Genomic DNA, 22,644 nt, shown 5'->3' with positions numbered 1-22,644 from the left:
TAGGAGCTAACTCAGAAGCCTTGAGGAAGGCAGGGCTGCAGGGACGACTACAAACAAGAGAGGTGAGTATACAGACAGCAGTTTGAGTGAGTGAAAAGCATAAAGGAAAACAGTGCAGCAATGAGGAGTATAGTAGCTAACTCCTCATGTTCATGTTCTGGAGAATAATAAAGGCAGTAAGTTTTGAAACACAGCAATGAGGAGTATAGTAGCTAACTCCTCATATCCATGCTCTGGAGAATAATAAAGGCAGTAAGCTTTGAAACACAGCTCCCTTACATCTCCTGTGGGAAACGTTCAAAGAACAAAAAAGTTCAGTCAGCAGAAGTGGTAGGAGTGGGACACAGACTGGACTTGATACAAAGAAAGTGGGGGGGGCCCAGGTACCTATACCTAACTAAGGACCCACAACAACACAGCATAGGTGAGAAATGGGCAGAGTAGGACACCCAGGTATGTGGGATCAGCAAAACAATACAGGGCAGAGGTTTCAGAAGAAAGAAGGCGTAGCTGACTCGGGGAAGGGTATCCAGGCATGTGAGGGCCCATAACACATATAAGATGTGGAAAGCAGGCAGGATGTGACCAGAGTAGGGTACCCCAGCATACAGGGCTCAAACATACAGAGAAGGTAAGTGGAAGTGGAAAGTAAGTTAGAGGTGAACCAGACCAGGGCACCCAGGCCTGGAAAGCCATAGCTTGTGATTTCAGAAGCGGAGTCCAGCCAAGGGCATGTTGACACTGGATAGTGACTGTTACCACTGATAGTTGCTGACTCTCAGGGGAAGACCAGGGACGGTGCCCACAGCTCTGAGTGCCAATCCCACAGCAAAAGAAAAGCAGGGATGGGGGGGTAACTTGAGGTACAAAAAAAATGGAAGAAAAGAAGGAGGGAGAGAGGGAGGGAGGAAGAGAGGGAGTGTTCAAAACCTCAAAGACATGAAGGCACCCCAAGAGAATAAAAGCACTAAAATAATTAAGTGAATTCAAGGTATGGAAACAGACTTAAGAAAGAGAAAATTGATGAAGAAAAGACAAACTGAATGATGCTGAAAAGAAAAAAATGCAGTAAACCAAATGAGAAGCCCAGTGGCAAACTTCATCAGCAGTGTGATAATGTGAAAAACAGTATCAGAGCTTGAAGACAAAGAGGAGGAACTGGATCATTCAACAAGAGTCAATAGGGGGAGAAAAGACCAAATCTATGAATTATGGAAACAAAAGAATCCTGCTATAGGTAAATAAAGAATTTATTTAAAAAATTTCCCAGTCTAGAAAGTGGTACTCATCCAGATACAAGAAGCCTACACAGAACGCCAAATGGAAAGGACAAAACTCTCAAGGTCATAGTTAAAACTCTAAAACCATAATAAAGAAAGGGTGCTTTTCTTAGCTAACTTCAGCTGTCGACTAGAGTCATTTGAGGGAGTCCCATGGCTGTGAGATACTGTTGGGACTGGGTGGGTGGTTCTATAAGAAAACTAGCGGAGCAAATCTAAATGTGAGCAAGCAGTGTTCCTACGTGGTTCCCACCCTGATTTGCTTCATTTATGCACTGTGCCTTGGAAGTGTAAACCAAATAAATCCATTCCTCCCCCAAGTTTCCTTTGGTCAGCATGTTTAATTACTGCAACTAAGTAAACCAAGTGTAATAACAGCGGATAATTTAATACAAAATTTTAAGTCAAGAAGGGCTTATTTTGAGTTCTGAAAGACAAAAAACCGTCAATCCAGACTGTTATACACAGCAAAACTACCTATCCTAATTGGAGGGAAAATTAAAATTTTACAGATTAAAACAAACTAATGGAATTTATGACGAGTAAGCCAAATAAAAGGATAATGGAAGGAACACTGCAGAGAATATACCCAAAAGGTCATGGAGGAAAATAAATACCAGACCAACAAATCAAAAGAGATCTAGGAAAACAGTGCAAAAGCAAAATTATAGGAACCAGTACAAACCTTTCAATAATCATTATATAGTGGTCTCGTTCCCCAACCATAAGCACAGACTAGCAAACTGTATCTTAGAAAACAAGATCCATTCTTTTGTTTCTCTTCTGCCAGAGATGGCACTGCCAACAGTGAGTTGGGATCTTCTCACATCAACTAACAATCAAGACAGTCCTTACAGACATGGCCACAGACCACCTAATCCGGGCAGTCTATCCATGGAGACTGCCACTGATGACTCAACTAAATAAGAAATCTGTGAGTAATGTTTCTCATCTGTACATACAGTACTACCTTAGTAACAAACAATAAGACATCTATTTGAATTTTCAAAACTATTCTAGGTAATACACATGCAGTCAAACAAAAATATCACTGTTCATAATATTTCTTTGTCTATGAAGTATAGACAATTCACAAAATATTTAGGTATCTGTGAATGGATTCTATACTTATCCAATGTATGAGACCTCTTTCCATATATAACTAGCCAAAAAAAGGATTTCTCATAGTTTTCATAAATATGGCCAACACTGAAGGTAAAATAAACTGAGAATTTTAGTTCTTGTTTTGGTTTTTTCATTTGTGTTGCTTTGGTTTTTTGTTGTTGTTTTTTGTTTTGTTTGGTTGGTTTTTTTGTTTTTGGGTTTTTTGGGGTTTTTTGTTTTTGTTTTGTTTTTTGTTTTTGTTTTTTTTTGTTTTGTTTTGTTTTTTGTTTTGTTTTTTTGTTTGTTTTGTTTGTTTTTTTGAGACAGGGTTTCTTTTCTGGCATCCTGGGACTGGATTTGTAGACCGAGATGGCCTTGAACTCACTGAGATCTGTCTGCCTCTTCCTCCCAATGCTGGGATTAAAGGTGTGTGTCACCGACACCCACCCTCCCCTACCCCTTCAACCCTGCTTGTTTTGTTTCTTGACATAATGTCTCTCTACCTAATCCAGGCCAGTCCTGAAGTCACTATGTAGCCTAAGATGCCCTTGAATTTATGATGCTCCTGCCTCATCCTCCACACATACCCCATGCCCCCTGTCACCCCAAGTGCTTAGAGTTATGTATCACTATAACCTTAGTCTGGTTTCTTTATTATCATTATTATAAAATAATGGTTTTCAATAAGACATTTTCAAACATGTACATGATAATCTTTGATACTATTCACTTTTCAGTCTTCCTTGACCCTATATTGAATCCTATTGGTCCCTCTGCCCCCAAAATAGAAAAATATGGAAGTCTCCAAATCTGCATTCCAGTTTCAGTATATGCTCTGCTGAAGCAAAAACCTGACCTGATTAAGAGGAGAAAGAAGTCAGGAGACGCCTTCAGTTCTCCTGCCTTATCTTTGGTAAGCCCCTTAGCCTTATGAACTGTGGCTGCCTAAAGGATCCTGAAGATGCTGGGGAAGCCACCATATCTAGACTTCCCAGATTCATTTAACTAAAGCAAAACCAATGTAAAGAAGAGCTGCTAAAACTATCACTGTTGCTCCTCGGGAGAGCATGTATCTTCACGGCAGAATTTCACCTGTAAATGCTAATTCCAATGTTTTCAGCTTTCTATAAAAATTTATGAGCCATAATATAAACCTCTTCCTACATGAAGCAATAAAAAGATTTAAAATGTAAAACTCCATTTGCATGTAGATATCAAATAATTCACCCACAGCAGACATTATCATAGCAAATATGGCGATAGATGAGAATGCAGTTAGTGTCCAATGTATAGTATTTGGGGGGAGATTGTGTTAATGAGCAGACATCCAAGAAGAAATCAAGGTTTCATCATGCTGAAGAATTAGATAGTACAGGTAAATCACTAAAGAGTGATAATACTTTTCATGAGAGTGTGGCCAGTAAGGTTTCTATAGCTAAAGAATACGATGGGTTTGTTTCGTTTTGTTTTATTTTGATGTGAGTGGTCATGGTTCAACTTCACACAGGAATTATAGCATTTATCTATTTTGTATTATTTTTATTCCAGGCTATTGAAATAAGTTCTACAACTAAAATGAAGCACAAAAAGATAATAAGAGTCACTAGTTTCAGATAAGTAGGAAGTTATTTGAGAAATGTTTATTGGAGTAATATTGCTTGAGATTAACAATCCTTCGAAAATGCTACCAATGGCAAAGTATTTAATACTTAATTAAGAGCATTATCTTCATTAATACTGGATAAAGCAAAACTGGAGTTTTCTTAAAGTAGCAAAAGAAAACTTATCTACTGTTAGGGGAGTAGAAACAGAGAGGCCCTTCTACCCCATGCAACATCTGGAAGACTCCAAGAACAGTCCTAAAATGATGGGAATAAGGTAAGATTACAAGAGATTGGTATTATGAAAATAGTATGGCCATGCGGATAACTATGACTTACTATCCAATATCAAGCAAGATAAGTTATGCAAAAGTTATTAGAAACGCACAAATATAGAACCGGTCATACGTTCTTTTAATTACAACGGGAGGGGAAAGCAAAACAGAACCACCAAGCGATACGGTAAAACCACAAGTTTTGGAAAAGCTAGGGAAGCCGACTTCCCGGTGAGCAGCCATTGTACGTGTCCACAACTACCCAAAACTAGGCGGATGACAAGGCCTGCTCAAAAAACCGTTACAAAGTGACAGACATCAGTCATCATCCTGGATTTGATTAAGTCCCCCCCTTCGGCCAGGACCAGGAAGCCTGGCAAATATACACCACCACCACCACCCCAATTCGGCTGCTCGGCACAGCTCCTCAGCCCTCGCCCTGGGGCAGCAGGGAGCCCTCTCTCCACGCCACGCGGGAGTCCCGCAGCCGCACGGGTCACAATCCCGCCGGCTGGCCCAGAGACGACCGGGCGGGGCGGGGACGCAGGGAGTTCCGCCGGGACCGGGGAACACACAAGGGCGCGGGCTCACCAGCTGCCGCACCTCGTCCAAAGAGGCCATAGCCCTGGTGAGACGTCGCGAAAACGGTGGTCTCAGGCCGAACCCAAACGCACGTCCCCGGCGGCTTCGCAAAGAGACCCGCTGGGCGTAACCGGCGGGGCGCGGGGCGTGCCGGGCGACCCGCAGCCGTTAATGGGCGGGGCCAGGGCCGGCGGGGGCGGGAGCACGGCCGTCACTGCCAGGAGTTTCCCGCGCTCCGGGTGAGCCTCTCCCGGGTGTGCCCGCCCCCCGCCCCCGGACGTTTTAGACGAAAAGCCAGTGAGCAGGGGAAGGGGTAGGGAGGTGACCCGAAATGTGGGACTTGAAGACAACGCTGGGCGCCTCGACGCCCCGCCACAGACGGAAACAGTGATTGCCGGCCCGCGCGGAGCCCGGAAGTGGGCGGGGCCTCGGGCCGCAGCCTGGCGCAGAGATTGAAGCCCCAACGGAAGTGGGCGTGGTGGGGCGTGTCTGCTGGGACACTGCCCCAGTGAGGCGGTGACTGCGCCCGCGGGACTCCGACTCTGAAGCTGGCGTCGCGTGCACCCGGTCGCACTCCAGGTTCTCCCGACGCGCGGCGGCTATGGTGTCGGGCTGAGCCATCCCGGGCCCGAGGAGCTGAGCTGCGGAATGGAGGGGCCACTAGAACCGAGCTCCGAGGCGGTCGTGCGCTTTCTCGCCGAGCGCGGGGGCCGGGCCCGACACTCGGAATTGGTGCAGCACTTCAGGGACGCTCTGGGCGGCCAGCGGGAGCAGCGCGTCCGCGCCCGCGAACACTTCAAGGAACTGGTCAACGCGGTGGCCACCGTGCGCACCGACCCCGCGGACGGTACCAAGTATGTGCATCTCAAGAAGAGGTTCCGTAAAGGGGGGTCCCCTCCGATCGAGGCCTCACTCCCCCAGGACCCACCGCGTATCGAGGTGACCGAGGAGCCTGAAGTCCCGGACCTTCCAGCCGAGCCATGCGAGGGCAGCCGGCTCCAGGTGGAGGCGGATCCACAGCTGTCTCTCGGGCTGGGGGGCGAAGTGAGCGACCCGGAGCCTCTGTCTCCTGCTCAAAGTGGGGCCCAGCATAAGGACTCGCCACAGGAGGTCCAGGCCATGCCCTGGGCGTCAGTCCCCGGGCCCAGCGAGAACCTGAAGCTCCCTCCCCACGGCGGCGGAGGCGAGGAGGCTGAAGGGGGCAGTTCCCTTGGTGGGCCCAGTACGCCGAGATCGGCCCGTCAGAACTTTCGGGACCTGGTGATGGGCAGCTCCCCTCAGCTAAAGAGGAGCTTGTGTCCCGGGGACGGGAGCGCTGGGAGCTTCTCCGTAGGAGGTCGCAGCAGCAGAGGAGGGGGCGACTCCGACAGCGCATCCTTGGCTTCGTCGTCCGCTGAAGACGAGAGCACCGGTGGGGGCTCGGTTACGCTGGACCCTCTGGAGCACGCCTGGATGCTCTCGGCTTCGGAGGGCAAGTGGGACAGCCTAGAAGGGCTGCTCACTTGCGAGCCCGGCCTGCTGTCGAAGCGAGACTTCATCACCGGCTTCACCTGTCTCCACTGGGCCGCCAAGCACGGCAGGCAGGAGCTTCTGGCCATGTTGGTCAACTTTGCCAGCAAACACCACCTGCCAGTGAACATCAATGCCAAGTCGAGCGGAGGCTACACGGCCCTCCATTTGGCCGCCATGCACGGCCACGTAGAGGTGGTGAAGTTACTCGTGGGGGCCTACGACGCGGATGTGGACATCAGGGACTACAGCGGGAAAAAGGCCTCTCAGTACCTGAGTGAGAGCATCGCAGAGGAGATAAAGAACCTGGTAGGGTCCATAGACGAAGAGGATGGGGACAGTGGCACGGGTCGCGGCAGTGGGCGCTGGAGACTTTCAAAGGTGCTCCCTTCACACATCCTCACTTACAAACTCTCCCAGGGCGTGGAAGATGGCACTGAACATCACCATCACCACCACCACCACATCGCCGAGGGATGGACCGGTGGCAAAGCCAAAGATTCAGGTCGCAAAGCCTTGGGCAGCTCCAGTGGACGGATGAAACCACGACTCAACAAAATCCGATTCCGAACCCAGATCATTCACACCACGCCCTCCTTCAAGGATGCTGAGCAGACGCTGGAGGAAGAAGAGGAGGAGGAGGAAAGGTCTCTTAAAGGCTACTCATCCTTCAAACTGAGACCGAAGTCCAATGTGTTTGGGTAAAAAAATAATTCGTGCTAGAAATGCTAAGGTTTAGCTGTCTTCAAGGTAGACTAATTCTGGCTGTGGGTGAGAAAGGGGAACCAGAAAGTGCAGGGTAAATTATGTATTTTAACTTGCAGGCTTGGGGTGGAGCTGTAGTAATCCTTCCAAGATAGCATTCAGGGGCAAGAGAATGTCTTAAATGATTCATTATACGTTGATCTGTGCCTCTTTCCCCCACCTGCCCTTGTACCCTGGAACTCATGAGAACTGGAATTGATTGATGACTAAGAGCCCCTTTGCTTGAACCATCATTAGATACCTTGCACAGTGAGGACTATCAAGCCTGTTTTCTAAGTTACTCTTAGGACATCAGAAAATGCAAACTGTATGTTAATGCAAACATTTGGTAAAATGTTTGCAAAATGGTAATGTTTGTGAGTGAACAGGACGTCCTGTTCTTTTACTGTTCGAGTTTGCTCCAGGGGCTAAAGAAGGTCCAGGTCAGAGATGAAATGTGAAACTACAAATGAGAAATACAGGAATTGAGATGGGAATCCTGTTGGTATCTTACTGATATTGTAAGTAGCAGTTCTGTTTTTTTAAAACCAATTTCAGTTGTAATCACCGAACTGAAGAAATAAGCAGCATTTGCTTTTGAGTTACTGTAGTCTTGTTTGTGCCTATTATAACACTATTCAATATACGGTACATTACTAAATCACAAATTTTTATTTAAATAGAGGACACTTAACAATCTATGGTACTTTTTTTAAATGTGTGTCTTGTTGACTATCACTAACTTGTTTTGCTACTCTGAAATTCTAACCTTTCTGTGATTTGTACTCTGGGGATTCTTTTTGATGAAGCTTATAATACTTAGACTGATTTACATATTACTTAGCAAACCTTTTCTTGTTTAGAAAATAGCAAAAGTCAGCATAAGTATTAATACCCTATGCTTCTGTGAAGTAGTTATTAAATCAACTTAATATGGTTCTCATATAAGAGACATTTAATTTTATTAATACATTCATTCATAGTCTCTATGCTTCCTAGCAACATTTTACAAATGTTCAAAATATTTCACTTTTCCTACATTTCTTTCTGTCTACTCAAAGAGTTATTGGGTAAGTTACTGAAAAGCTAAACAGTTTGCCTATTTAAAAATGGGCAAATTTATTTTACTTTATAAAAGGAAAGAGAAATGGAACCATTTCGTATTTCAATGCTGCTAGCTATTGAATTTCCTTATGTATAAATGAAAAATACTATTCCTTAAAATATACTTTTGTAACTGTGATCCTTAATTACATTCCATTCATTTCTGTTAGAGTAAATTGCTTTATAATTACTTTAAAGTTTAACTCAAACATTAAATCTTGTAACAGGATTAGAAACTTCTGTAAGAGACGACCAAATCCTTCTTAATGTTTCTGATATGATTACTGCAACCTAAGTTGTTCCAGCCTACAAGATAGGCAGTGAGCAGCCACAGAGTGAAAGAGACTACATGGTTGTAGAGAGCTGTAATGTGTTATCCTTAACTAACTTTCCCAAGTCATAGAGATTTCTAATGGATTTGTCACCTCTCTCTCAAATTGTTTAAATGTGGATTGAAGATACTCATATGAAATGCATAAGCAGTGGCTAAGGGAGATGGCTGGGGGTGGTGGTGTATGAGCGCTTGTTCTGCAAGATGAGGACCTACCTGTGTTTGAATCCCCAGCACCCATATAAGAGACTAAGCATAGTTGAGGGTGCCTGTATATAACCCACCATCAGAAGATGAGACAGGCAGAGACTGAGAGTCCAGTGGCCCACCAGCCTACCTGAAACAGGGACTTCAAGGCAATAAGGAAGGCATAGAGGAAGTCACCTGACATTCTACTCTGGCCTCAGAATAAGCACACACACGGGTGCTCCCAAACATTCTCGTGCCTGCACTACACACACACATAAGTTGTTATCCACTTATGTGCCTTTATCTTTGTCTTAGGATTTAAGAAGTAGATTGCGTACATTAATAAGCACTTTTTTGTATATACAAGTGAAAAACCAGTGTAAAAAACAATCGCATGTTCCATGTATAGATGCTAACTATATTCAGTGCAGAATAAGCTTACAATTCCCATCCAGGACTTAATTCCACTTAAGGCAACTATACAAGTAGATGTTTCAGAACCACGTAAAGCCTCTATTGAACAGTCATTATTAATCCCTTCACAAGTATGCTAGTAATTAATTGAATAAAATCTATAATTTTCTAGATTTTTAGATACCAAGTAAATACATCATTTAACTGTCTTTTCAGGCTAAAGGCTTAAAACTATGATGAAACATTTAAATTTTCTGGAGTCATTCCTGGGCTGCCAGACAGCTCCATAGATAAAGTGGTTGTCTTACAAGCTTGAAGGCCTGAGTTTGAGCCTAGAACCCACAGTGGAAGGAGAGAACTCACTCCTGAAAATTATCCTGCAACTTCCACGTGTGCGCCATGGCATGTGCATTCCTGTTCTCACATACATGGTATACATACAGACACAAAATTAATAAATTTAAACTTAAAAACACAGAAAAGAGGGAACTCCTAGCATTCCTGGTCATAATGTACTTTGTACAGTAAGTGTAACATTTTAAGCTACTTAATTCCATTCCTCTTTTCAGTTTACAAATCAGGAGTAGAAAAAAATGATTTGTATAATTTGATAATTGTGAAGTTATATCTCCCAATAGTGGCAATATATTAATATTAACAAGAGACTGGTAATTTAAAAAAACAAGTTTGTTCATGTGTCTTCCAGGTACACTTGTAACTGTGAATGTCAGTTTGCTTTTATGGTATAGAAAACACAGCTAATGTGGTACTAGTTTATTCACACCTGAAATATTGGAATGTGATGTTTGTCTTTTGCTTTTTAAATAAGTGAAAGTTTGTGAGCCTAAGAGTCTGTAAATGTTGTCAAAATAAAATGTTGATAGTAGAAATTGAATTGTCTTAAGTCTGTAGTTCTTTAGCTACTTTACATAGACAGTGTTTTATGGTTTGCAAAATACTTTTCAAAGTTTCAATGTTATTTGATTCTTTTCTACTCACTAAGGATATGGGCTACAATGTCCCAAACTATAGGTAGAAAATGAAGGTTCAGGGCCTAGAGTGTCTTCCTTTCCTTCCTTTGTCTTTCCTGTACATGAAATTATCAGATTTTTCTTGAACAACTGCAGTTGTTTGGCAGCAGTGATGAATGAGTCTCTTTGGAGGGTGAGAAACGGCTCCGTCGGTACAGTGCATGTGGAGGCATGAATAGAGGCTGACCTAATCAAGGGAATTCTCACAGGCAACCTGGGTGGATCTAGATCTGTCAAGTTAATTAATCAATGGTAAAGATCACAAGGTGAATCTCAAAATCAAATACTCTGGTAATTTGCTGAAAACCAGTGTTCTTTTAAATTATGCCAGCTGTAGGAAGATGTATGAAACTGAAATCATGTTAATCTAGATAAACTACACTCAGAAGTGTTCCATGTCTTCACTCATGGAGAATTTAGATTATGTGTATATATATAAATATATATACACCCACATACATGAAGTAAGTAGAAGGGAAACTATTTCAAGAAATGGGACTAAGGGCCGGGCGGTGGTGGCGCACGCCTTTAATCCCAACACTCGGGAGGCAGAGGCAGGCGGATATCTGTGAGTTCGAGGCCAGGCTGGACCGACAGCCTCCAAAACAATACAGAGAAACCCTGTCTCGTAAAAACAAAAAAACAAAAAAGAAATGGGACTAAGGAAGGTAGAGGGGAACAAGAAAGGGTCACGGGTGAATATAAGCGAAGTGTACATTACACATGTAAAAATGTCATAATGGCGCCTATTAACCTGTGTATTGATTAAAAAGATGAGGAGGAGTCTGGAGAGATGGTACAGCAGTGGAGAGTGCTTGCTGCTCTTCCAGAGGACTCCCTTAAGTTCAGTTCCCTACACATCTGGCAGCTCAGCTATTTATAACTCCTGCTACCAAGGGATCCACCACCCTCTACTGGCCTCTCTGTGTACCCATGCACACACATATGTTCACATAAATTCTTTAAAAGGGATGGAAAATAACCACAAAAGCGGTTTTTGGTAATTAGTCAAATCTTTATAAGATACCTAATGATGAAGGGTCGAGAATGAGGATTCCATGTGAATTGTTTCTCAAGATACAGTGGTTGGATTGTTTATACACCATTTCCTCTTCCATTTTCCCCTTGATCATCTTTTTAAATGCCAGTTCCATCTGAAGGGGCTTTCCTATTGTTTGTCGGTTTCCCGCTTTTCCACTTTAATGTCCTGTTGAAGAATGTGTAGCTAGCGCCTCACCCTAGCTTAGTGCTTTCCGTGTTAAGATGCTATGTAAGCGCCTCCTTAAATGGAAGCATTTACTGTTTTCTAGCATTAACCATATGGATAATTCAATAGCAGACATACTAAGTGAATAAAAAAATACTTTTCATGCAATACAGCTCTTAAATGCCAGCCAACCACATCATCTGCTACTTAATCAAAAGAACAGTCCTTTATTCCAACCCTGTAGGTAAAATCAGCTTTATTAGGACGTTTTCTATGTGAGCAATTTAAAAGATTCAACGACTAAGTTCAATTATAAAAAAATTGTGCCTTATAGGATGACTCAGTTACATACTCTTGGCACAAAATGCTAGCCTTTTTTATTATTCTAAGTACAGCCGAGAATGCAAATAGCTACTGATTCTGTGGAATGCCCCCTAAAAAATGGTATAGAAAAATAAAGCTTAGTGTATCCTAGAGAAATTTGGGGAAGACGGCGGTTTTTTTGTTGTTTCTTTTTTCACAATATATACATCTATTTCATATATACATATATGTGTGTCTTTGACTACATTGCTCCTTATAAAGAAGTTTCTAGAAGTCATTTTAAACATGGTGATGGACCTCATGACACAGAACACTGACGTCTTTGAAAATATCAAACCAAGGGATGGAGGGATGGCTCAGCAGTTAAGAGCACATGATGCCCTTCCAAGAGACCCAGCTTCAAGTCACAGCACCCACATCGTGACCCACGACCACCTGTAACATTAGTTCCAAAAGATCCAATGCCACCTTCTGACCTCCATGGGCACCAGTCACACATACATACATGCAAGCAAATATTCATACACATAAAGATAAACAAATCTTAAAAAAGAAAAGAACAAGTCAGACTCTGAAAAGAAAAAAAAACTAATTATTTTATTTGTTGTTTGGTTTTGGTTTTTGGTTTCTCTGTGTAACTCTCTTGGCTGTCCTGAAACTCATTTTGTAGACCAGGCTGGCCAAACTCCCAGAAATCCACCTCCCTCTGCTACCCAGTGCTGGGATTAAAGACCTGTGCCACCACTACCTGGCAAAATTAATCATATTAAAGCATGCTTTTTCTTGACTTTTTTTTAGCTTTTGGTCAAGAAACAATAAACCATCCTGACCAAAGCTTTAACCAAAGGTAGCCTGAAACAGAATGACACTACCCAACTCTTCACAAACTGGGTGAAAGACCACATAAGTTTGGGGTTTTTTGTCTGTTTATTTTAACCCAACTTGATGTTGTTCTAATCAAAACCTGGAAGTCATCATTAGAATACCTTTCAGCTCAGTAAAAAACATGCCCAGCATGATCAAACGTTAGATTCCCATTGTGGAAAAACCACTACCACCACAACAAAAACCTTTTCTGGTCTCTTTGCTTGCAATTTAGTAACTAGAACTAAACATCCTTGGCAGTGACCTGGAAATTTCCCATACTGGTAACTGTTTGCTTCTGAGAGGAAAAAGTTTTCCCCAGTGATGCGTCCAGCCTCCTGACATTAACAGTAGTTCACCCCAAAGAACTGCACAACTGAGTAATTAAAAATAAACACAAAAAAAAGCTCAATAGTTTAAATAAAGTGTTGATTTTTGTATTAGGTCACAATTCTGTTGGCTCTCCCTGCCTGCATATATGTGTATTTTTTCTTCAGTTTTGTAGCTAGAGTGCACATGTATGTATAATATATTTGAAAATTTTTATGGGCATTATGATTACTTGTAAAAGCAAAGCCTTTGTAGCTGAGAAGCTTCCCCTGTGCTAGCCACTCATCCCCAGCAATCCAGAGATACGCACCTCTGCCATGACTCACCCATCCTGGGAGGCAGTATACCACTGCTTTAATCTTTCCTGGGTCAGACACTGCGCAGCCAAGGATAACTCTACAGCTAAAGCCAACAGCATTATTTACAGTAGCTCTTCTAGTCTGTCTACATTTTTTAAATGGAGCCTCAGCAACAGTTCTCCCATTGTTTAATTCTCTTTAATATTCTCTAAATTGCTGGTTCATGGAGGCTTGATGTAAGCTACCAGAACTATTAGAGGGGCACAGATTTAAGTGGAAAGGCAATGGCATTGCAAAACTTATTCTTTGAAAAATTCTCTGGTTTTTCTGACCCTATCCATTATAGCTTTGGGGAGAGGAAATGAGTATAGTTAACAACTGTCCTGGCAGGGGTGAAGGTATTCTAAAGAGACACTTGTATCCCTCCATTTGGCTGTAAGACTGTTGGAACAACAACTTCAAGAAATTGAAATTTCCCTAAGAATCATATCCTAGGTGAAGGAAAAGATGGAGGCTAGTACCAACCAGAACGGGAGCTTGTCTTTGATTTCATATGGTGCTAACTTGGCAGACCACCTAGCAGAAGAATCCAGAACTCTTGATAATAATGCCCAGGATCACACCACGGAAAGGATTGCTTAGCTGTGCACAGTTCTTACTCTCCACTTAAACCTCAAGATGGAGTACAGATGGTCACTGGGCTTCTTTGTCTGTTCCTCTTCCCAATGTAGCCCTCGAATAAATATCCTTTCTCTGCCACTTCTTTGTAACTGGCCTGTTGAGGATGAGTAGCAGAGTCTAGTTGTTAGGGCTGCCAAAGACCAGAGTATGACTATAACAGTAACAGCACTGTGAGGCTCAGAGCAAGACCTTGTAAACAACAACCAGACTAAAAAAGAAACAAAAGACAAGCTGAGAACTTTGAGCCCTGAATCCACCTTCCTTCCTTGTCATCAGAAACATCATCTTCCACACCGGTAAGGTCCTTCACCAGTTATTGTCGATGGACCTTACCTGAGTTATTAATTGCCCTATGAGGAAATACCCAGGATGTCTCATCGTCTCTGCTCATTACTTTCAAACTTTGAATCAGATCCATGCAACCAAAGTCTGTTTCTAGAGGAGAAGCCTAAACACTGCCTAAATGAATATCCAAGAGAACCTAAAAAGAAAGAAAATACTGGAACTGAGTAAGTCTATTGATACAGATACTAATGTCCAAGATTTGGGTATAACATGCTGCCTTTGAAGAGCTGCATATAGCTATGATTGGATGGTTTAATGAAACCTGAGCCCAGCATTTAAGAAAGTAGGCTGTCAAATTTTCCCTGGTTTAACCGAAAGGGAGGAATCCAAAAGATTTAATATGAGAAAGTTGAAAGGAATTTATCTTTTGTGTTTCTCCTACCTATCACCTGACTATGTCTTCCAGGAGGACCTAGACACACCCTCTACCAAAGCTGGGAGAAAGAAATGTTGTAAGTGGGAAGGTCCAGTAGGTTTGAAAAGCACTGTGCAAAAGACAATGGGACACTGTCCTCAAAGTACACTTTGTGATTCCATGACAAAGATGGGATCCTGAGTCGTGGAGTTTACCCATCAGTGCTCAGCTAACAGATAAGGTGGGTGCAATTCCTACGACAGTCAAAGGATAAAGACCATGCAGGTATGAACCACATGGATCACAGTTACCTTGGAAATAAAGCCAATGTCACCCCACCCACCCCCAAAGCACAGCTTAACCTATGTATACATGGCCATGCTGTTGATTTCAATCTCCAGTCATTACCAGATCACGGTGGAAAAAAAAAAAAAAAAAACCTGGTAACAATGGCAACCAGATTTCCTTAGAAAGGAATCATCTGTACTGTCAGAAAAGTGGTAGTTTATAATTCTCTGCCCAAGCCATCCTTCAAGGAGCCTGTGGCTGTGTAGGGGAAAGGTAAACACTGGGGTCTGGAGTCTAATGGTGCACTAACTAAATGCAAATTCCTGGGAAGCCAAACAGTGCTAACTCATCTACAGGTCGAAACAGATCTAGAGAACTCTGTGTTGCAGAGACGCCCTTTGTCCAAGGTGTTTAGGAAGAACTTTCTGGGAGGAAATTAGTCATCTATTCAGCTGGCTTGAGCAGGATAAATTAATTGTAAAGTCACTTTCATCCCTGAAGCCTTCCCATCTGTTCCCCAGGGCACAGCAGCTGTCCCACAGATCTCTTTTGTGCACAAAATGTCCGTTTAAGTACCTGGGACCTTTTCCATAAAGAGGGATCATGCTCAGAATAGGAAAATGATTCTGGTCTCTTTAAAAGGGAAGGAGTCTGCGTCTGATGGTAAGAGGGCCATTTAGTCCTCCCAGCCAAGCCCTGCAAGGTTCCAGCCAGAGCAGGACCGCCTGTGGGCTGTGGGAGCCACCAGGGCAGGAGCTGCAGTGTGGGCAGAAGAGGGGTCGCCCCTTCCCACATCTTTACCACTGCTGAGACCCCAGGCATCTAGGGAGCCTTGCCACCCGGTGAATCCAGGGCCCCACCTCAGAGTGGCCAAGGCATGTGTGCCAGCTTTTCTGCATGGCAAGTCCTTTAGCTGCGCTTGTTGGGCAAGAGACTGGAAAGAGAAACCACGCGTGGCCCTTCCTTCTGATTCTCCAAGCCTGCGTCCTCCAGCTGAGACAGGACAGTCTTTCTGTTCTGAGAGCTCCCTTGCCCTGTGCACCACCAAGCCTGGATGCCCTTGTTTCCACTTTCCAGTTATAAAGACAGACAACCTGATGCCACACTTTCTGAGCGCCTTAGATGCCTGTTTTCTTCTTGTTGTTGTTATGGTTTCTGTTTTATATTAATGGCCTCTTGGTTACAGATATTTTTGTAAAATTAAAAGGGGCCAAAAGAGGAAAAACATTTTAGAAGTTTAACTAACAAAAGAGCCAAGATCTCCCTTTCTCATAGAATAATTATAATATCCTGCAACTTTATAAGAGGGAGAATACTTATTAAGCTTTCCAGGTTGTCGACCCCCATCTACAGATGCACACAAACTGGTTATGGATATGTAGATCACTTGGTTCAGTCTTACACAGAAACAGATACCTTTAGGGTATGGATAATATTGGGAAACTGTCATACGCTGTTTGAGTTCACTGCAAAGCTGGGTCTGGAGACGGGATTATTCACCTACTCCAGACCAAAGCATGTTTGTTTCAGAGGTTCCTCTGAAGCCCCCACCCCGGGTCAGGCTGGCCCCTGACTCTGTGACAGGGAGAAGGGGAACAATGGAACATTCCAGGAAAAGGCATCGTGTGCTTGGGAACACCTAAGAAGTAAACTATTTCCAATAAAGGTTACTTTTATTTATCTCTTGGTATAAAGTTATCTATGATAAAACCAGCTAACAGTATGCTTATACACAGAAAGGATAAAAGGGACCCTCTGTCTAAAATCTCTCAATAATAACCCAGTATCATAGTCAGCTAAATTCTGTTAGACGTTGTAAATATCAACTTAATGATGATTATGAAAAGTAACTCTACACCCTGCATAAGTCACAAAGGCTGTCTTATGTTTTCTTGGAAACTTACAAGGCCTAATGGTTTAACAAAAATGTGTACACAGGAAATACTAAGTTTTTATTTTATGTTTTGGGGGGTTGTTTTGTTTTGAAACAGGGTCTCTCTACATATCTCTGGTTGTCCTGGAACTCACTATGTAGACCAGTTTGACCCAAAACTCACAGACATTCTCTTACTTCTATTTCCCAAGTGCTTGGATTAAAGGCATGTACCGCTACGCCCAGCTGATAACACTAATTTATTACATTACCCTATGTATATAATCTGGATTCAACTTTCTACCAGGATGATGTTGCATGTTATCTTCTAACCTGAACAGTTGCCATCTTCCTAACTCTTGCTGTGTCTGCTAAAAACAATCACACTTGAAGTTCAAAGCAGAGGCCAGGCCAAGCAGTAGTGGCAAATGCCTTTAATTCTAGCACTCAGGAGGCAGAGACAGAGACAGATCTCTGTGAACTCGAGGCCAGCCTGGTCTACAGAGTGATCCAGGATTGCTAACTAGCCCTGTTTAAGTTCTGACTCACGCCCTTTTTGAGGATAAATAAATACATTTTCTTGCTGAACACTTTCACTTTGTTCTTTTGTGTGACAAGTGTGACACTGAGATTACTCCCTCCCTACAGGCATTCAAGCCTGTGGTCATCTTGGAATCCAGAACTACAGGGTTGACCAAATACACACTGACCAGTAACTGAAACTTGCCTCCAGCAGCAGTGAGCTAGAGAAGGCCCCTGCATATAAAGATGTTATCTACAACATCTATGGCCACATCCTGGGGCAAGAACAATCATCTCCTGGAGTCCAACTTGTCCTCTCAAGTCAGGGCTTCTTGGAGCCATTTTGTAAAACCAGAGCAGAGAGCATCCTACATTGAAGGAGACTACTTATTTGAGCGTGCATCTTGCTTCTTGCCCCGGTTCTTCCTCTATTCAAACTCTTGTTAGAGCCGTGATAAGACCTGGGGTCACTGAACCCATTTATCTGTTCCTCCTCCCAATGTGCCACATTAATTAAGTCTCCTTTTCCTACTTTTCACCATTATTCACCTTCAATTGGTGTTTCAGGATGGGTGGCAGAATGGAGGCATTTTCCCTATAACTGTAATAACTATTTTATTTATTACATATTTTGCATTTATTTGATTGTCTTTTAAGATTACAATTAAAAATTTACTCATCTGGATGAATTTTTTTTAACCTCCCTACCTTTTGACCTGGGGGTGAGGTAGCACTTCACTTGACAATCTAAAGCTAGAACCACTTCCAAGGTGATCAGATAGCCCTTAAGAGGTGAATGTTGGTCAACTTGGGGACCAGAAATATAACCAACTGAGGGAACACAGCTAGGGAAGTACACACGGGGAGCTCCTCTGGAAGGGAAAGGAAGGCAGCTTGGGTTTGCCAGGGCCCTGGAGACTTCCCTCATGTCAGACTTCTAGTTTCTCTATGAGATGGATTGGGAATAGGATGGAGTTGAAGGTTTCTGTGAAATGCGGATGACAGATGTAACAAGAAGACTGAGTGTCCTTAGCCCACCTTGGCTTCATTCAAACGAAGGGACAAGCTTGAAAAAGTCTTCATTACAGGAACTTGGGAGAAGAAGACATTATATAAAAGGCCCATAAAAGGTCACATAGCCCCTGTCTTTTTTGCCCCAAGCAAGGCCACAGATGAAGTTGGTATACTTCCAAACTCTTCTATTTTTTATTTAGTAAACCATCTCTTTTCCTGTAACTATCCTTGTGTCTCTGTACAACTCATTGAAAAAGGCAACAAGAACTCAGAAACTCCATCAACTACTGTCCAGACACAAATCTGTGCTCTAACCCTTTGGCTCCTTTGTATCTTAGTGATTTTTTGGTTTTGTGGTGTTGCCAATATAACCCATGTCTAGGCAGGCTCTCTACTACACTCCCATGCCCAGGTCTGCAAGCATTACAACCATTCCTGAATGTGCTGGGAAGAAAGTGTTTTGTCTGTTTCTTGAGCAGAAAGTGTTCAGAGTGTGAATGTATAGTTCTGGGAGCTAGCATGTAGGAGATAGCTAGTCTAAGAAATATCAAGTATGGTTCTTTTCTATCAGATACTACAAAACGTGTATTTACAGAAAAGAATTCAAATCTTCTTGCCTTCCATACCTTATAAGAATTCTATTCAAATGTTTTAACCCCTCGACACACGCCCAGTAAAAAATTTTGTTTACACAAAGACCCTTTTGCTGCATTCCAGAAATTTGATGGTCTAGAGCACTGACCTCTTCCCCCTCCCTTCTTCATTTCCTGTGACCAATTCTTTAAGACTAACTAATCAAAAAGGACTATGAGATCGGACCTCAGCCAATTGGGGGAAAGGCAGAGTCACCACCAGCAGTAAAACCAAGTGCACTTCCTGCCCCTGCTTTGGTGAGCAGGGCAACCTTTGCTTAGGAACGCAGCAGCAATTCTCTTTAGACAGAGAAACAAGTCTTAGATGGAAAAGGTTGCATTTCATGCCTTGCTTACTCCTCAGGTACCAGCTACCTGGAGCTACTATTCTGTGCCAATTCAGGAAAGCTCCCAAATCTCTTGTTGTTATTCACTAAATCGCTGAAGGCTTTTCTGTTTATCATGCCACTGCTTCAAGCCTCTGCCTTCAGTCTGTCAATAACCTTATTACAGTATGGCATTAACCCTAGACTGTGAGACTCCAGTTCCCAAGAGTGTGGTCAAATGAGAGAAAATGGCTATTCTTGTTTGTCAACTTGACTATATCTGAAATTAACTGAAACCCTAGTGTCTGGGTACATCTTTGGGGGATTTTTAATTAGCTAAATCATTTTATGTGCGGAGACCACTTTTAATCCAGACCCTTTGAGGCAGGAAAATGCACCTTCTATTGGGCTCTTTTGAGGTGAAGATGGACCTTCAGTCTGGGCCACATCAGCCGCTGGCAGCCTATAGAAAGGACGTGGGAGAAGGAATCTTGCTCTCTCTTGCTTGCTCTCACTCTCAAGCTTGTTAACAAGTCCATTCCTTTCCTGACATTAGAGCCTACATCTTCAGGACACTGAAGACCCCCTGAGACAACTACTGGGTACTTAAACCTTCTGTTTGTAGACAGCCATTGTTGGACTAGCTGAACCACAGGCTGTAAAACAATCTAATAAATCCCCTTTCTACATATAAATATAGACAGGCAGATAGATATGAATTCAATCTATAAGTCCTGTTATCTAGAGAACCCTCACTAATACAGCACCTTAGAAATAAAAGTACTGTGGAAGAATTTTGCCAAGGAACCAAAGAGTAATCCCACTCTTGGAATTCACAAGAACATTTAGAATCCTGATGGTCTGTGAATCCTGGCATTGTCCTTTGATGCCACACAATCTGAGAGCCTAACAAAAGCTGCTCAGAGTTTGCACTCTGGTGCTTATTCCTGGGCCTGGAAACTCTAGAAACAAGCTAGCTTTAGTGAAGTCCCTAAACATAGTTTCACCAGTCTAGTTTTGTTGAGTTCCTCTTATGTTGGTTTTAAGTGATGGGACTTGGGGCTTGCTTGGCAAGTAAAGGGGGCCCTGTTATCCAGGAATCGAATCAGCAAGCAGTCATAGCCGCAGCAGAGCTGTGAGACATGGGAAATGGGCATCCTCTCTTGGGGTTCTTGGTCTCATTCAAAACAGAATTTAAGACCAGACTCAAGCTGGGCGGTAGTAGAACACGCCTTTAATCCCAGCACTTGGGAGGCAGAGGCAGGCAGATCTCTGTGAGTTCAAGGCCAGCCTGGTCTACAAAGCTACACAGAGAAACCCTGTCTCGAAAAACATAAACAAACAAAAAAGACCAGACTCAAATGGAAGCTTCAGGACAATTTTATTAAAGTTTAAAGGAAAAGCTTCCAGGGCAGGTAAGCTGTAAGCCTCAGAAGTCTCCTAGTGGAGGAGAGAAGAGAAAAAAGACTTGTTGTCCAAGCTAGCATGGAGGTCAGCCATGGCATGGGTAAGGAGCCACAAGATAGGGAGGAGAGCTTTAAAAAAAGATCAAGGAAGTCCCAAACACTGGGGAAGTCCAGAGTGTGAAAGGAAGCATTCGTAGAAAAGACAGAGAGAAGTGAAGGGGAAGTTAGGCTTTTCTGAATAATTCTCCAAAAGTGGTAAGACCTGCAGAGCTGCAGACCATGGCCTAGTAACTACTATGCTAGTGTCTGGGAAAGTACACTATCTTATTGAGGGGCTAATTATTCCACTTATTTATTTAATATCGCTTAAGGGGAGCCCACCTTCTTCAGGAGGTGTTTCCTCGGCCAGGTGATTGACTGGAGCCAACTGGAATTTCAGGTCTCTATTCTCTTGACCAGAATTTCTCTATTGCTATCCTAATAACATCTGAAATCATAGATTAGGCGACAGTTTTAGTCTTTGGAGACCTGAATGAAATTCACAGGGATAGGGGTGACAGTGGGTGACTGAATCAGACAATGGCAGCGAGGTGGAAGGGGCTGGAGTTTCAACATGGGGGTGGGGGATTTCAGCAAGCATTAGGGGAACAGAAAAGTCTTCCGTCAGGGTCTGACAGAGTTTGTTCGGAAATGACTAAGGTGTAGCATGAATTCTAATTGTTCTTAATAATAAAAACCCAGAGTCAGATATAGAGGTAACGCTGAAAGATCAGAGAAGCAGAACAGCCAGTCACCAGAGAGCTCTCTCCTCTACCAATGCCGATACCAAAGGGGCGAACTTTTGAGAGGCACAAATCTGCTCGTGGTCTGGCCATTAATAAAAATGACGTAAAGCTTTTAACTGATTTAATCAACATGGTGGTCAGTAACTATCTTGTGTGAATCCTTCCAGTTCAAGGTTTATGCCAACTCACCTGAATCCTGCTGAGGAGTTCCTTTCTAAGACCTTTACTCAGGTGAAGACTCCACTACTGAAGAAACAGAAGACAGGCAAACTATAGTTGAGAGAGGGGCGGGAAGAGCAGTAGGAAGCTTAATGTTACAGTCCTGCATGGGCTGAAAAGACATTGTAATCATTAAGCTGAACGCTATTAATAAAAGACTTCTTCTCCCTGAGGGTGAGTTCTCACACTACCAGAAGAAGCTTTGCAAGGGGCTAAAGCAGAAAACCAATCAATGGTTCTACCTAGCTGCAATGCCTATGAGCCACAATAATAATAGAATGGCAAGTCATCCTGAATGATTCAGTAGTGGCACTTAGATCCTAGGGATGGAGAGAGACGCAACGATGTAAAAACAGGACTCATATGGAAGTCTCAGAAAAAAAAAAAGATGAGGCCTCCTGTTCTGCACTGGAACATTGAAAAGGGTACCCTCAGGCCAAGAACCCACATAGATGACATTCCAATGTGTGAAGCAAGAGAAATCCAAAGGGTTGCCGGCTCCTAGAATGAACAAAAATTGCTTCAAACATGGCTCAAGGAGCGAAGAGCCCACTCCAAGCTGGCAGCCAAGCTTGGAAGTGCCGTAATGTGGTACTTACTGACTTTTGGAAGCATGAAAGCAAGAGTGAGGGCACCAGGGAGTCTTGCTCTTAATTTTCACCCAGCTGCTGAGGCCAGGCAACATGTGGGAGGGGAATCCCTGTAAGGTCGTGAGGGGCCATTGCCTGAAACTGTGAAAGGGAAGCCGGGGTTCCAACTGAGATGCCAGAGCCCTGAGACATCTGCCAGGGACAGCTGCAAGCTGAGAGTGGAACCAGCCAGAGAAGGAGGGGGCAGGGAGAGGGAGAATGATTACAGGAAGCAAAGTTGGAGGGATGGAGCTATCTAAAATCCCAGATACTGCACATGGAGCAACAGCTTGGTGTTTGCCCGACTGAGTTTCTGTCTTGGTCCAGTATTTCCCAACCATGTCTCCATTCCTCCCTTTTGGAATGGGAATGAATATTCTC

General features: G+C 43.3%; 2 protein-coding genes across 9 annotated transcripts in view; one reads left to right on the top strand and one right to left on the bottom strand.

The window, feature by feature from the left end:
- Septin10 (septin 10) overlaps positions 1 to 4,979 on the bottom strand; it is a 74,871-nt gene extending 69,892 nt beyond the window's left edge. For 3 of the 4 annotated variants that reach the window (XM_040732010.1, XM_021227646.2, XM_040732013.1), the window contains exon 1: positions 4,852 to 4,965. In XM_040732010.1, the coding sequence (XP_040587944.1) occupies positions 4,852 to 4,881 (30 nt within the window). In that variant the 5' untranslated portion in view covers positions 4,882 to 4,965. Of the gene's footprint in view, positions 1 to 4,851 lie in introns of all 4 variants that reach the window. The other variant, XM_040732012.1, reaches the window with a different exon arrangement.
- Positions 4,980 to 5,361: 382 nt separating this feature from the next.
- The window catches only part of P4ha1 (prolyl 4-hydroxylase subunit alpha 1), a 139,830-nt gene continuing 122,547 nt past the window's right edge, over positions 5,362 to 22,644 (top strand). For 3 of the 5 annotated variants that reach the window (XR_005871251.1, XR_005871252.1, XM_040732004.1), the window contains exon 1: positions 5,362 to 7,052. Coding sequence is in view for 3 of the 5 variants with exons in the window: in XM_040732004.1 (XP_040587938.1) it covers positions 5,491 to 7,052 (1,562 nt within the window). In the remaining 2 variants the exon portion in view is untranslated. Of the gene's footprint in view, positions 7,053 to 21,582; positions 21,716 to 22,644 lie in introns of those variants that run through there. The other 2 variants (XM_040732006.1, XM_040732005.1) reach the window with 2 other exon arrangements.

This window comes from Mesocricetus auratus, unplaced genomic scaffold (assembly GCF_017639785.1).
Source record: "Mesocricetus auratus isolate SY011 unplaced genomic scaffold, BCM_Maur_2.0 Super-Scaffold_100027, whole genome shotgun sequence".
NCBI lineage: Eukaryota > Metazoa > Chordata > Mammalia > Rodentia > Cricetidae > Mesocricetus > Mesocricetus auratus.
This window is presented reverse-complemented; position numbering and strand designations above follow the sequence as displayed.